Below are 12,545 nucleotides of genomic sequence, written 5' to 3' on the forward strand. Positions count from 1 at the left end.
GTTAGAGATAGAATATGGTGAGCCTTGAATGCCATGCTAAGGATTTTGGAATCCTATCCAACTGCTGGATTTGATCAGAGTTTTAAACCAATGAGGTCATCTTGTAAAAGTGCAAACCATGGTATATTTAGGATCTTATAAACAGGTAAAAAAGGGTAAGAAGTCTGTCTGATAGTCATTTGGGAAGATGGCACATGACTTCCAGAGGACAGCATGGCCAAAATTTACAAACAGCTCAGCTACAAGATTCTTTCATTCTTCTAGCAAAAAAATCAGAAGTTTTGAAAACTTGTTAGGCCAAACAAAATGAGGTCACTTCAAATACCACCAAAAAATCATAGATTGATGTCCTCCCTGGGTTAGTAATAACCACCTGCCAGGTTCAGGATTTGTTGTGGATTTAGAAATTGTCTCTTCAAACAAAAAGTATATTTCTCCTATCCTCAATTTAGTTTCCAAAGAATTTTCTACTTTCATCTACTGTCCTTTTTATTTACAGATCATATTCCTCTAGTTAAGCATTTATTTCCATAATGTCTAGGGCTAACTGGCTGTGTGACCTTACAAAAGTCACCTGACTCACAGATTTTCCACCTATAAAATGAAGAGCTTGGACTAGATGCTAACTGCTATTTGTAGGACACTTTACAAAGCATTTTCCTCACAACAACCTTAAGGGGTCATTGGTAGGTAGCTCAGGGATTATTACCTCCATTTTTCAAAGGAAACTGAAGCTCAGAGAGAGATTAAATGGCTTGCCCATTGTTCCACAGCTTGTAATTGTCAGACCTGGTTCTTCACACTCCATATTCAATGCTCTTTCCATAGTACAATACTGATTAAGTTTGGGCAAGTTGCCTGGAGAAGCTCATCAGGATTGTACATCAGTTCCACGTGGCATGCTTGCATGGGTTCTGGATAAGGAATGATGCTCTTGAGTTCCCAGTCACCAATGGAGTGAAACAAGGCTGCTTGCGCTCATGCTTTTTAGCATAATGTTTTCAGCAACGTTACCAGATGCCGTCAATGAGGATGAAAACGGCATCAAGGTCAGCTACCGCACTGATGGTAAATTATTTAACTTGAAAAGGCTACAAGCCAAGACTAAAGTGGAGGGTGAGTTGGTGAATGATTTTTTTTGTTCACTGATGACTGTGCACTCAATACAGCCTCTGAGGCTGAGATGCAATAAACTGTGGATTGATCCTCTGCTGCTTTGCAAATTATGGCCTAACAATTAACACCAAGAAAACAGAGATTCTCCACCAGCCAGCACTGTACTGTCCATATGTGGAACCATCAGGTACAGCAAATGGAGAAATAGTGCATGTTGGGGATGAGTTCACTTATCTTGGCAGGAATGTACACAAAGATGATGAGGTTGACACAGGCATTGCCAGAGCTAGCTTAGTGTCTGGGAGGCTCCAAAGGAAAGTTTGGGAGAGAAGAGGTATTAGACTGCCTCTGAAACTGAAGGTCTACACAGCCGTTGTGCTGACCTCATTATTGTATACCTGTGAAACCTGGACAGTCTACCAGTGCCATGCAAGGAAACGGAATTGCTTCCATTTGAATTGTCTTGAGAAGATTCTGAAGATGACCTGGAAAGATACTGGACACCTAGGTCTTTTCTCGAGATGAACTGCCAAGCATTCAAACTCTACTACAGAGAGTGTAACTCCAATGGGCCAGCCATGATTTTCAAATACCAGACATACATTTTTCTAAAAGATCATTTTATGGAAAACTCACACAAGGCAAATGCTTACATGAAGGTCAGAAGTGATACAAGATTTCTCTGAAGAACTTTGGAATCAATTGTGTGACACGGGAGATACTGACAACCACCCAGCGCGCTGTGCCTGCATCAAAGAAGGCGCTGTGCTCTATGTGAGAAACAGAATTGCAGTAGTTCAAATGAAACATGAGATGGGCAAATTTAGAGACATCTCCACTTCAAATGCTCATGTGAATTATTTTTGTGCCTGACCTGTGGTAGAGCCTTCCAAGATCGCAGTGGTCTGATCAGACAGGTTGGACACACTGTACTTTGACTCCAACATAGTGATGTCATTTTGGTCCTTTTCAAGAACAGACAGCAACCACCACTGAAGAGGTGATTTCTGATAAATCTCAACCCACACTGATTATTCCCTTTTCACTTTTCTGTACTTGTACACCATTCATACTAGCTTAATTTCTCCTTTCTCTCATGTGATATTTTCACTTTAAAGTGAGGGTACAGAAGAATTGTGGAGAATAATGTATACAGCCAGATCTTAGTCTGCCACCATCCTTATTAATATATGAGAATCCCACTCTCATTTACTAAAGAAGTGGCTAAATCAGATTTAAATAAATAGCAATTGGCAATAACGTTAATGAAAACATCATTCTCTCCTGATATTTCTTCTTCAGTAATTCCCAAACGCTAAGCATAAAAGACTTCTAATTTAGGCTCCACAGATCTGGTTATTCTTAATTTTGATCTTGACAAATATCAACAAGCATTAACAATTCCACATACAAATAAGAAAAAGAAGACAGTATATGAAAACACAAATCATAATTATGTACCTCTTATTTGTAAGTACATAGTAAATTTAATGTGTTAGTTCCAAATCTATCTTGCTCATCTGTATCTCCTTCTGAACTTCCTTCATTCTCTTCTGAGTATTTTAAAAATGCTTCATGCAAACTCTTTTTCCTTTTCTTCTTTTGGGCACCATTATCAATTGTCCTCCTATTCCCACTCATACACTCCCCCACTAATTTTTTTTAAGTTAAACTTTTTTTTTTACAAATCAGCAAAGCAAGTTCATATATTGGTTGTATCCAAAAATGCATGTCTCATTCTTCACCTCTAGTCCGTCACTTCTCTGTTAAGAGGTGGAAAACATGTTTTATGATTGGCTGTCTGGCATCATGATAGGTCATTGCGTTTCTAATGTGGCTATCCCATGTAACATGTGTAGAAGTGACCTCGCCTCCAGCAATGGATGGCAAAACAATTTTTTTTTAGGATAATGAGCCCATGAGTGCTTCTGGACACATTATGGTGCCACACCAAAAAAAAAACCAAACTCTAGAAATTTGGTATGAAGAAATAAATTCCAGCTGATCCTGTGGTCCTGTCTCTGCCCCCTGACAGCAGCAGGGGTAAGGAGGTTACTTTGTCAATTAAAAAGAAGAGACAGCTTCTGGATAATTTTATCTTTCTTCAACTGCTCCAAGAGGAGTGGGGGGGTAGGGGAGGGCAGCTTGCTCCATCCCCCATCTAAGCCATCCATGAGCATGCAGCAACTAAAACCAACTTCCAGTATAGGTAAGCCTGTTTCTGGGTTTGGGTTCGACTCTTCTTTGCTTTCGGGTGATGATCTTGTGAGTTCAAGATGTCCTGGGTTCATCAGATAGAGCCAATTGGTGGTAAGGGGAGTTTGTTCATGAAAGACAATGATCACTAGCACAGTAGGATGGGCCCAACCTCTTGCCTGGATTAATGAAAATTATGATAACAACAACAGCATTATATAGGACCTGCCAGGTGTCTGGCACTGCGCTCGGCATTTTACAGTTATCTCATTTGATCCTCACAACAACCCTGGGAGGTAGGTGCTATTATTATCCTCCCCATTTCACAGTTGAGGAAACTAAGGCAAACAGAGTTTAAATGCCTTACTCAGGGTCACCACAGCTAGTAAATATATAGGGAGAGATTTGAACTCAGGTCATCCAAACTCCAGAACCAACACTCTACCCACTGTGCCACTTAGCTACTTCTAATTAGCAGGAAACAGAGACCAGGAGTTGTTTAGACAGTACAGTATAGAACTAAAGTGAAACATGGTATGTCTATTAGATAGTCCCATTAAGCATTAGCCTCCTGAGAGATTATAATAGTAGTTATGTTATACATTTATTAATATGCAAATGTTAATATATCATGAATATTATTGCTTGCTAAAGTTTTGTCAATGCATACTATAAGTCTTGTGTTTCCTTTAACATTCTTTTTGTGTGTAGGAAATAAATTCCTGTCCCACGTCTGATTTGTGTAGTACAATGAGTACTTTGCCACTTCCCTTTGAGGAGACTTTAAACATGAGTCAAAACTTAAGTTTTGAATAGTTAAAGCAGGGTAGGAGACATGATGAGTCAAAGATCCAACTTCTTGGTTAGAGGTTTTTAATCTTTTTCATATCATGGGCATTTTTTGCAGTCTCGCTATATCTATAGGTCTCTTCTCAGTATACATTTTTAAATTGCATAAAATTAAATCCATAGAATTACAAAGGAAACCAATTATAATGGAATAGTTATCAAAATATTTAAAAACAAGTTCACAGATGCTAGGCTAAGAAACCCTAAGATCCCCCGTAAGACTGAACCTACTTGAAAGGAGCCCCTTAGGGAGATAGAACAGGTGCAGCATTCCATCCATTTGGCCTAGCAACAGATTAATAATATAAGAAAATGATCAGAGGTTTTATGTCTTTTTAAATTATTGGGATTTTTAAATGTTTTAGCCCTTGTTTAACTTGTTCTCCTGGTTCTGCTCATTTCATTCTAGATCAGCTTATACAAGTAAGTCTTCCCAAGTTTCTCTGAATCTATCCCTTTATCATTTCTTATACTGTAACAATATTTAATTATGTATGTGTATCATAATTTGCTTAGCCATTCCCAACTATGGGCACCCCTTAACCTTCCAGTTATTTCCTACAACAAAAAGAGCTATTAGAAATATTATATACACATGGGTATTTCCCCCCTTTCTTTCATTTCTTTGGAGTATGTGTCTAGTAATAGAATTATAGGGTCAAATTTCAATGACTTTTGGGTATATAGTTCCAAAATGCTTTTCAGAGTAGCTGGACCAATGGCTCCATATATTTGTGAAAAAGACATAATGAAGGTGGCTAATCAGTGGTATTTCCTTTCCATTCAAGTTTCAGAGCTTTAACAACTTTGATCCAAGGAATGAACTGTGCAAATGCTACAGCCCCTGGCTCAGTTCATAGCCACAAGGCTTGAGGTGTAATTGAAAACATATGACTGTCCATACCCGTCAAGAGAACTAGGAAGGAGCACCAGAAGTATCCCTAAGGAAGAGATTGTGGTATGAGGTCTCCAATATCCTACCCCTGCATTGGTTTGCCTGTCTCTTTAACCGACTCCTGCCAGTACAGGGCTCAATGACAGTAGCCCCTGTTAGCTGTCAGGTTGATGTTTCAAATAATAATAAGGTGGCAGAAAGAAAATTATGCATGAAAAACATTTTGAAAGTGTATGTGGTTATAGAATACAGGAGGGGAATAATACACTGGTAAAAACAGTATTTCATATTGTGTTGTTTTTAATTTGTTTACATACAGTTGCTTCATCTATGTTTTGTTTCTACAACTTTATTGCAAGCTCCCTGAGGACAAGGACAATGCTCAGGAAGGAGCTTGGTCTGTGTTTCAATCCTTGGTGGACTTTGTGCCCAGGGAATATACTCTGGAGGTACAAAACACAGCCCCATCTATAACTTTTCATTCTGTGTGATTCTTGCTCATGTAATTCCATAAACCTTCCATAAGAAGATCTACTTGCCACACTGGAAATCTTCCTCTGGACTTTTTAATATTTGGTAGATATTAGTATAGCACTTGATTTCCCCATGTCTCTTCCTACTTTTCCAGGTCCCAGCATCTACTTCAATAACTTTCCTGAGTTCTCAAAGGTCACATCAGCAGAGTGCAAACTTTGACAGATTCTACTGAACTGCAAAGACTCCCAATTTTGTCCTAGGAACAGGATAGGTAACTATAAATATCCTCATCACCAGCGAACTGGCCACTAAGCGATGACTTCTTCTACCGCAAAGACCCATGAAACACCTCATTCCCTAGTAATTTAATAAAAGCTGTTTGATTAAATGAATCAATAAACGATTGATTATTTATCTTCCTACCTCTGGAGGTAAATAAACCCATGGAAACTTTAAGTTATAATCCTTTTTTCCCTATAATTCCAGACTGTAAAGAAAATACCCAATCACAGTTAACAAGGATGTCTTAACACTGGATATGAACAAAGTACTGGCCACAGACAATTTGCACATCATCTTAAATATATACCACAGAGACACTTTTCAGTTCCACCTACCTTTCTTTCTCGAATAGAAGAAAGTGTTTGGAATACATCTTGGTTTCTTTGTCCATTTTGTTGATCAATGCAAATCATTTGGCACCTGTGACATGGTCCTAACACCTGAAGAAGCAGCAGAGACAAGAAGTAGGAGAGAACTTCATATAGTACAGGACTGCAATAAAATAGGCCTGTGACACCTGCGATGGCTAATTTCTTCATAGGCCTACACATTACTAACTACAGACCTTCCCAGTAAAACCAAACAGCCTGAACACCTATCACTGAAAGGACACCTGGCCCCAGGCCCTCCACACTTACAATACCGTACCTACCTGTGAATCATCCCTAGCTTATATCAGATGATCTCTCCCCTATTGTTCTACTGTTCCAAGAGAAGAATTAGCAGTTCAAAGTCTTTCTCTTTTCCTCCGCACAAGAAGTGTTCAATATATACACACACAGTTGCTAAGGCAAACTTGATATAGGGAAAAGGAAGAAGCATTTATTAAATTCACACTAGGTGCCAGGCCCTGTGCTAAATAAATAAATATCTCATTTGATATAAGCTAGGGATGATGAACACAGCCATAACCAGAAATCTTTGTACCTTGGGCAGCAGTCAGGAAAGTGTCCATAGCTAGGGAGATGAGGGGCAGGGAATAGAGGAGGTGCATGGACGATGAGTCTTAAAGGAGGCCAGGCACCTAGCTTGTCCCTAGTTCAGAGGCTTAAAGACTGGGTACCATTCATCCTTCCCAGACCCATTCCTCCCATCTTGGCCTTGTCTTGGGTTCTTATTGTTTTCCCCTAATAGAATGTAAGCTTATTGAGGGCATATTTATTTTATTTTTCCCTCATCCTCAGTACTTGGAACACAGTGGGTACTTACTACATGTTTATTACATTAAATTGAATTGAAGCCTTGACCTGAGGAAAAGGAGATCCCTGGTTCCAACTTCCCCACACTTAGTGGAGGGCTCACGAATGAACTGAGTTTGCATGAAGAGCCTCAAGTGGTGGTAGTCCTACCCCTTTCAAGTTACCCTCCCACGGATGAACCCCTAGCTACACACTCCCAACATATATGGCATCCTGCAAGTTTGTCTTTGCTTGGACAAAGCCCTGATTGTCCCATCCTGCTTATATTCATGAAGAAAATTAATAAACCTCCCCTACGTTGGAATATCATAATTGGAGAGTAGCAAATATGATGATGGATTAAGTCAGGGGTGGGAGGGAAAGTGGGCTGTGACTTTAAGCAACTGCTCTTAGAAAATAGGCCATCACTCCAGTGATGTGAGGGATAGGTATGTTGTATATGTGAAAGATATAAAGGTTAAACATCAGCTCCTTCTCTCCTCACTCACTCATTGAGCAAAAAGCCAATGGGATCTGACACTGTAAGTTAAGTCTGTACATATGCTGCCATCTTGGGATCAAATCTATTTCCATCATCACCCAAATCCCCAGGTGAAAGGTGTTGCTAAGTGAGAAGAAAAAGACACTATGTAGGCCCTTTGGTCAAAACACCCAAATCTCATCCTGCTAGGTTACTGCAAACTGAGGTGCTAGAAACAGTGTTCCCTCAGACAAATGAGGAAAACAACAGAACCAAAACTATGGTACTTGGCACCTACTGACCTGGAGGAAACCGTAAATGCACCTCTCTGAGGCTCTCCCTAGAGCAAAATCACATCAAGGCAACAATTGATCACAAGAACAAGTTTGCTTTTCTAGCTGTGCCTCAACTCTGTTATTCTGAGTGGACATGGTTTTCCAGATATCATCAATGCCACAAAAAAGGAAAAAAAGAATAAGCTAAAGCAATTATACTCTCAGACTTAATATCCCTCTATAGCACTGTGGAACAACCCTGTGCCAGGACATATTACCCCTACTCCATCCTCTGGTCCATAAGTGGTAGGTCTTGGATTCAAAAAGAATAATGAAATGCCTTTACTATTTTGTAGACTAAGAATTATTGTTAGTGCTGTCATCAACAGTATTATTAGCGTTTATCCAGGACACTTGGCACAGTGCTTTACACACAGGACATATTCAATAAATATTAGATAAGTAGCCTCCTAATTGCTCTCCCTGCCACAAGTGTCTCCCCATTCCAATCCATCCTCCACAAACTGTTAAAAGTCCAAGTATGACCAGGTCGAACTCCTCAATAAAGTCTAGCAGCAACCTATTGCCTCTAGGATCATACAGAAACACTTCTAGTTGACTTTCTTAAGTCCTAGACAACCTGTACCCAACTGATCTTTGCAGCCTCATTATACATTACTCTCCTCTCACTCTATGGTGCAGCCAAACTCACCTTTCCACTCTTCACTTCTCACATCTCTCTCCTCTCCCACACCTGAAATGTCCTCTCTCCTTAGCTCTACCTCTTAGAATCCCTCATCTTCCAAGCACTACTTCTACATGTACTTCTACCTTATCTCCCTAGTTATTAGTGCCTTCCCATCCAAATTATCCAGCATTTTAAAAATACATGTACATGTATACATATTGTCTCCTATACAATGTAAGCTCCTTGACAGCAGGTCCTATTTCATTTTTGTTTTGATATCCCCAAATATCTCCAAAGCCCATAGTAGGTGCTTAATAAATGCTTGTTGATTGAATAATTCTATAACTCTGAAGTTCAGTCCTGGGCAAGTTAACTCTGGCCAAATTCTTTGATTTCCATTGTATGCATCCTAATCACATCCAGATCCTAAAAATGGGGTGCAGAGGTATAGTAAGAATATGATGCATCCCAAAATTTTATACCTTAACCTTAGCCACAATCAGAGTGTGCCTGCTATCAGAGTATGATTAATTATTTCTTGCCATACACCTCAATCCCACACTACTGCCAATCACTCTGAGAAGGAAGTATAATATAGCCCCAAAGGGCCCTAGGATGAAGTTCACTCTTGCTTTTCAGTTGCTGGTAGTATCTTGCTCTACCTACCATCCTGAATCCTGGAGTCATGCTTGTCCTTTTGCACTTCAGTGTTTGTCCTCCTGGTTCTAAGATGATTGATTTATTTCTGGCAATTGAAAACTTTGGTTACTTCACTTCTATCTTGACCTCTTGGTTTCTAGACGTCAAGCCAGCCCTTTTTCACAGATGCCATAATTCCCTAGGTGCTATCTTAATCACTAGGCTTGTGGATGCTTGGCTTACTTTTGATTCCTAGCAACAATGGGAATCTTAACCATCTGTCTTAAAGGAATCAGGCCTGAACCTCTGCCCAGCCATCTCTAAAGACACTGACTATTGCTATTTCTCAGAGAACTTTAATCTCTGTAAAGAAATTAACAAAAGAAGCCTACTAAAAGACTCCCCTCCCTGACCCCAGCTCTAAAATCTCAGGCAAATGCTTAATGCCCTTGACAAATGCAGAAATACGGTCACCAAGGACAAGGTTGCAAACTCACTTCTAAAACACTGCAGAGAAGAGAGACAGGAAAATTATGAATTGTTTCACCTCAGGAGAAAAAACAGTACAGAGCAGTTGAAGAGAAAACAAGATTTAAACCTTACATAGATAAAAATTCCCTGGCAGAAGGAAAGTGTTGGCATAGTATCAAGATCTTCTTTGCTGCTGGTGTCCTGTACTCAATGCCCAGATTCCTTGCTTAGCTTCTGACTCCTCTTGCTCAGAATGTTCGCCTGGCTTCTGAATGCTCGTAACCAGGCTGTAACCCTGGATTCCAGACTAGGTTGTCTGTTTTGACCTTCAAGAACTGTGTGGTCTTTGATCCTGCCCTAATTCTTACCTACTGCTTGGCCCTGATCTTGGTACTTGTACATTTTCTCATTTCTGATGATCCACCTGGGTCCTAACCCAAAATGTTGGTCACCAGTTTGCTGGTCCTTCTCCGAACTGGACCCAATCTCATGTCTACACCCTCCTACTACCCCTCATCTTAGCTTAGATTCTCTGGTCTTGGCTCCTGAGTCTATGACTCATTTTCACCTATATTTCTGACGCTGATACAATCTCCACATAAAACTTCTAACAGACAATTGGGAATATGGAGACTAGTACAAGTGAAAAGACAGGGCTCTCAGAGCAGATTTTGGAGTCATTCCCAAGAGGTAATAGCTAAGATTGTGTATGTGGGTGGGATTTCTGAAGGAAAGAGTGGAAAGACCAAAAAAGGCTAAAGCAAAACTTTGGGTGAAACCGTAGTTAGGGACATGGGAAGAACAGGAAGCATCAGAAAAGATGGTGAAGGTATGGCCAAAAAGGAAGGACAGCCAGAAAAGGAGAAGGAATTAGGGGAGGGGGAGGTGTTAAAGAAAGGAGAGAGTAATTTTTAAAAAGAAGAAAAAAAAGGAGAGAGGCAATGAGCTTATGGGACTAATAATTAATAACTAGCACATAATAAGCACTAAATGAATGTATTCTCTCTCTATCTCCTGTTTACTATTTAGATAACCAGAGAGTTGAAATCAGAATCATTGACTACCTGGCCTTTAGAATCCTAAGTATAACCAACCACTTTATGTAGACTTTCTCCATCAAGAAATGCCAGATCAAATATGCTCTTTGTTCTCCCTTAGATGTCTAGCCACCCTCTCACTTGCCCTACATCTCTTTGAGCCCTTCTTTCTCCTCCTTTCTTTGATTGCCTTGAAGCCAAAAGCAACAGAAAAACAAAAAGTGAAGAATGGTTAGAATTGGTTGAGAGGAACTCATCTGGAATCTTTCTTTTCCACCCAAAATTCCAACCCTAACCTTCAAGAGCTGTTTGCTGTGCTGTCAGCCCAGGACCATGGCTGACAGTGAAAGGCAACTCCCTGGTAACCAAGCTTCAATTTCAGGTCGGTGGCAAAGATTGGTGGCCTGGAATTCTGGGAATTTTTTAGGAGAGGAGACCATCTCATACTTAAAAATATCTCTATTCTATTTTTTTTCATTGTCCTAGTGAATAGAGTTTTGCAAACTTTTTGGGAGACACAGAATACATTCCTGGAAGAAAGCAAAGAAGCTGAAATTTTGGGTAGCTCTTAAATTATCCATTGCTAAAGAAATGAAAGGCTTGGAAAATCTGGGGAAAAGATCACATACACTTAATAAATGGTTGTTGATTAATTGGTGTGAGCTGACTACTGAAACAGGGAGTAGACATTAAGGGAAGTAGAATGCACCAGATTTGTGAATTCCCTGCTATAGGGAATTCTTGGTAAGGAATTTCCCTCTGCCAGTGCACACTGGCATTTGCTCTGCAACTTTGAGCCTTAGAGAATTGCCTTTGGCATAGAGCTGACCAAGTGACTTGTTTAGGGTCAGACAGATAAAATGTGGTAGAGGTTGCCACCCTACTCACAATGCCAGACTGCCTCTTTGTGCAAGGTCATATCTTTACTGAGGATGGAGACAGATGACTGAAAATTTTGCGATGACCGATTACTCTGTTCCAAACCTGAATCTTCAAAATTGACCAGGTTTACGGAGATGATGCTGATAGTCTGGGAAGGAATTCCAACCAGTCAGACTTCTCAGAATCCCTAAATCCTCACAGTGGTCAGCAGTCACCTTCACTTCATTCAATCTAGCCCAACATATACCTGAAGGGAATCCCTTAAATGACATGCAACAAATACTCATCTAGTCTTTGCCTAAAATTTTCTAACTTCCTATCATTAGGAAGTTTTTTTTCCTGACATCAAGCATAAATGTGCCCCCACAACATGTGCTCATTCATTCATTGCTCCTAGTTTTGCCTTCTGGAGCCAAACAGAACAAGTTAATCCCCATTCTGAAGGACAGCCCTTCAAATAATTCAAGATATCACATCATCTAGACACTGACAGAAGCCACCGTCACCACGCTGACCCTCCTATCACACCTCAACAGCATTTTAGCTAGAAAGACTAGAAATCTACCAAGTAGGGTTGAGAGAAGCATGCTACCATTTACTACTAGACTACCATCCTTTTAGTTTGACTGAAAATGTTGACAAGGCAAGGGAAAGGGGGCATAGGATCCTTCCACATAAGGAAACTGAGTGAAGGTTAGGGAGGAGAAGTAACTTGCCTGAGGTCAAACACTGAGTAAAGGTCTGAGGCAGAATCTGAACACAGGTTCTTGGACTCTACAGTCAGTGTTCTTTTAACAGCACTATACAAAGCTTGGATCTATGTGGTAACCTCAGGGTATGAATAATAGAACTTTTTTGCTACTTACCAGAAAATGTAGGGAGCCAATGGAAATCTCATCCCATTTTTCTTCTTCAAAAGCCTTAGTTCCATTGATAACTATGTTGGCACGGAAACGTTCGAATTAGCTCTCTCATTGGCAATAATTCTTTGGTTCCATTTTCATCACTGTCAATACACAGATCCCCCCAGATTGGGAGTAATATGTTAATTGTACCATCAAAACTATTTATCTGTCTGA

The 12,545-nt window shown here is 40.0% G+C and overlaps 1 protein-coding gene across 1 annotated transcript in view; it reads right to left on the reverse strand.

Annotated features, from left to right (window-relative positions):
* Positions 1-12,545, reverse strand: part of MOCOS (molybdenum cofactor sulfurase) — an 87,048-nt gene that overhangs the window by 17,086 nt on the left and 57,417 nt on the right. The window contains 3 exon segments of the mRNA XM_020985697.2: positions 6,151-6,255; positions 12,333-12,422; positions 12,424-12,472. Coding sequence (XP_020841356.1) covers positions 6,151-6,255; positions 12,333-12,422; positions 12,424-12,472 — 244 coding nt within the window.

This window comes from Phascolarctos cinereus, unplaced genomic scaffold (assembly GCF_003287225.1).
Source record: "Phascolarctos cinereus isolate Bilbo 61053 unplaced genomic scaffold, phaCin_HiC Scaffold_4;HRSCAF=312, whole genome shotgun sequence".
NCBI classification, from domain to species: Eukaryota; Metazoa; Chordata; class Mammalia; order Diprotodontia; family Phascolarctidae; genus Phascolarctos; species Phascolarctos cinereus.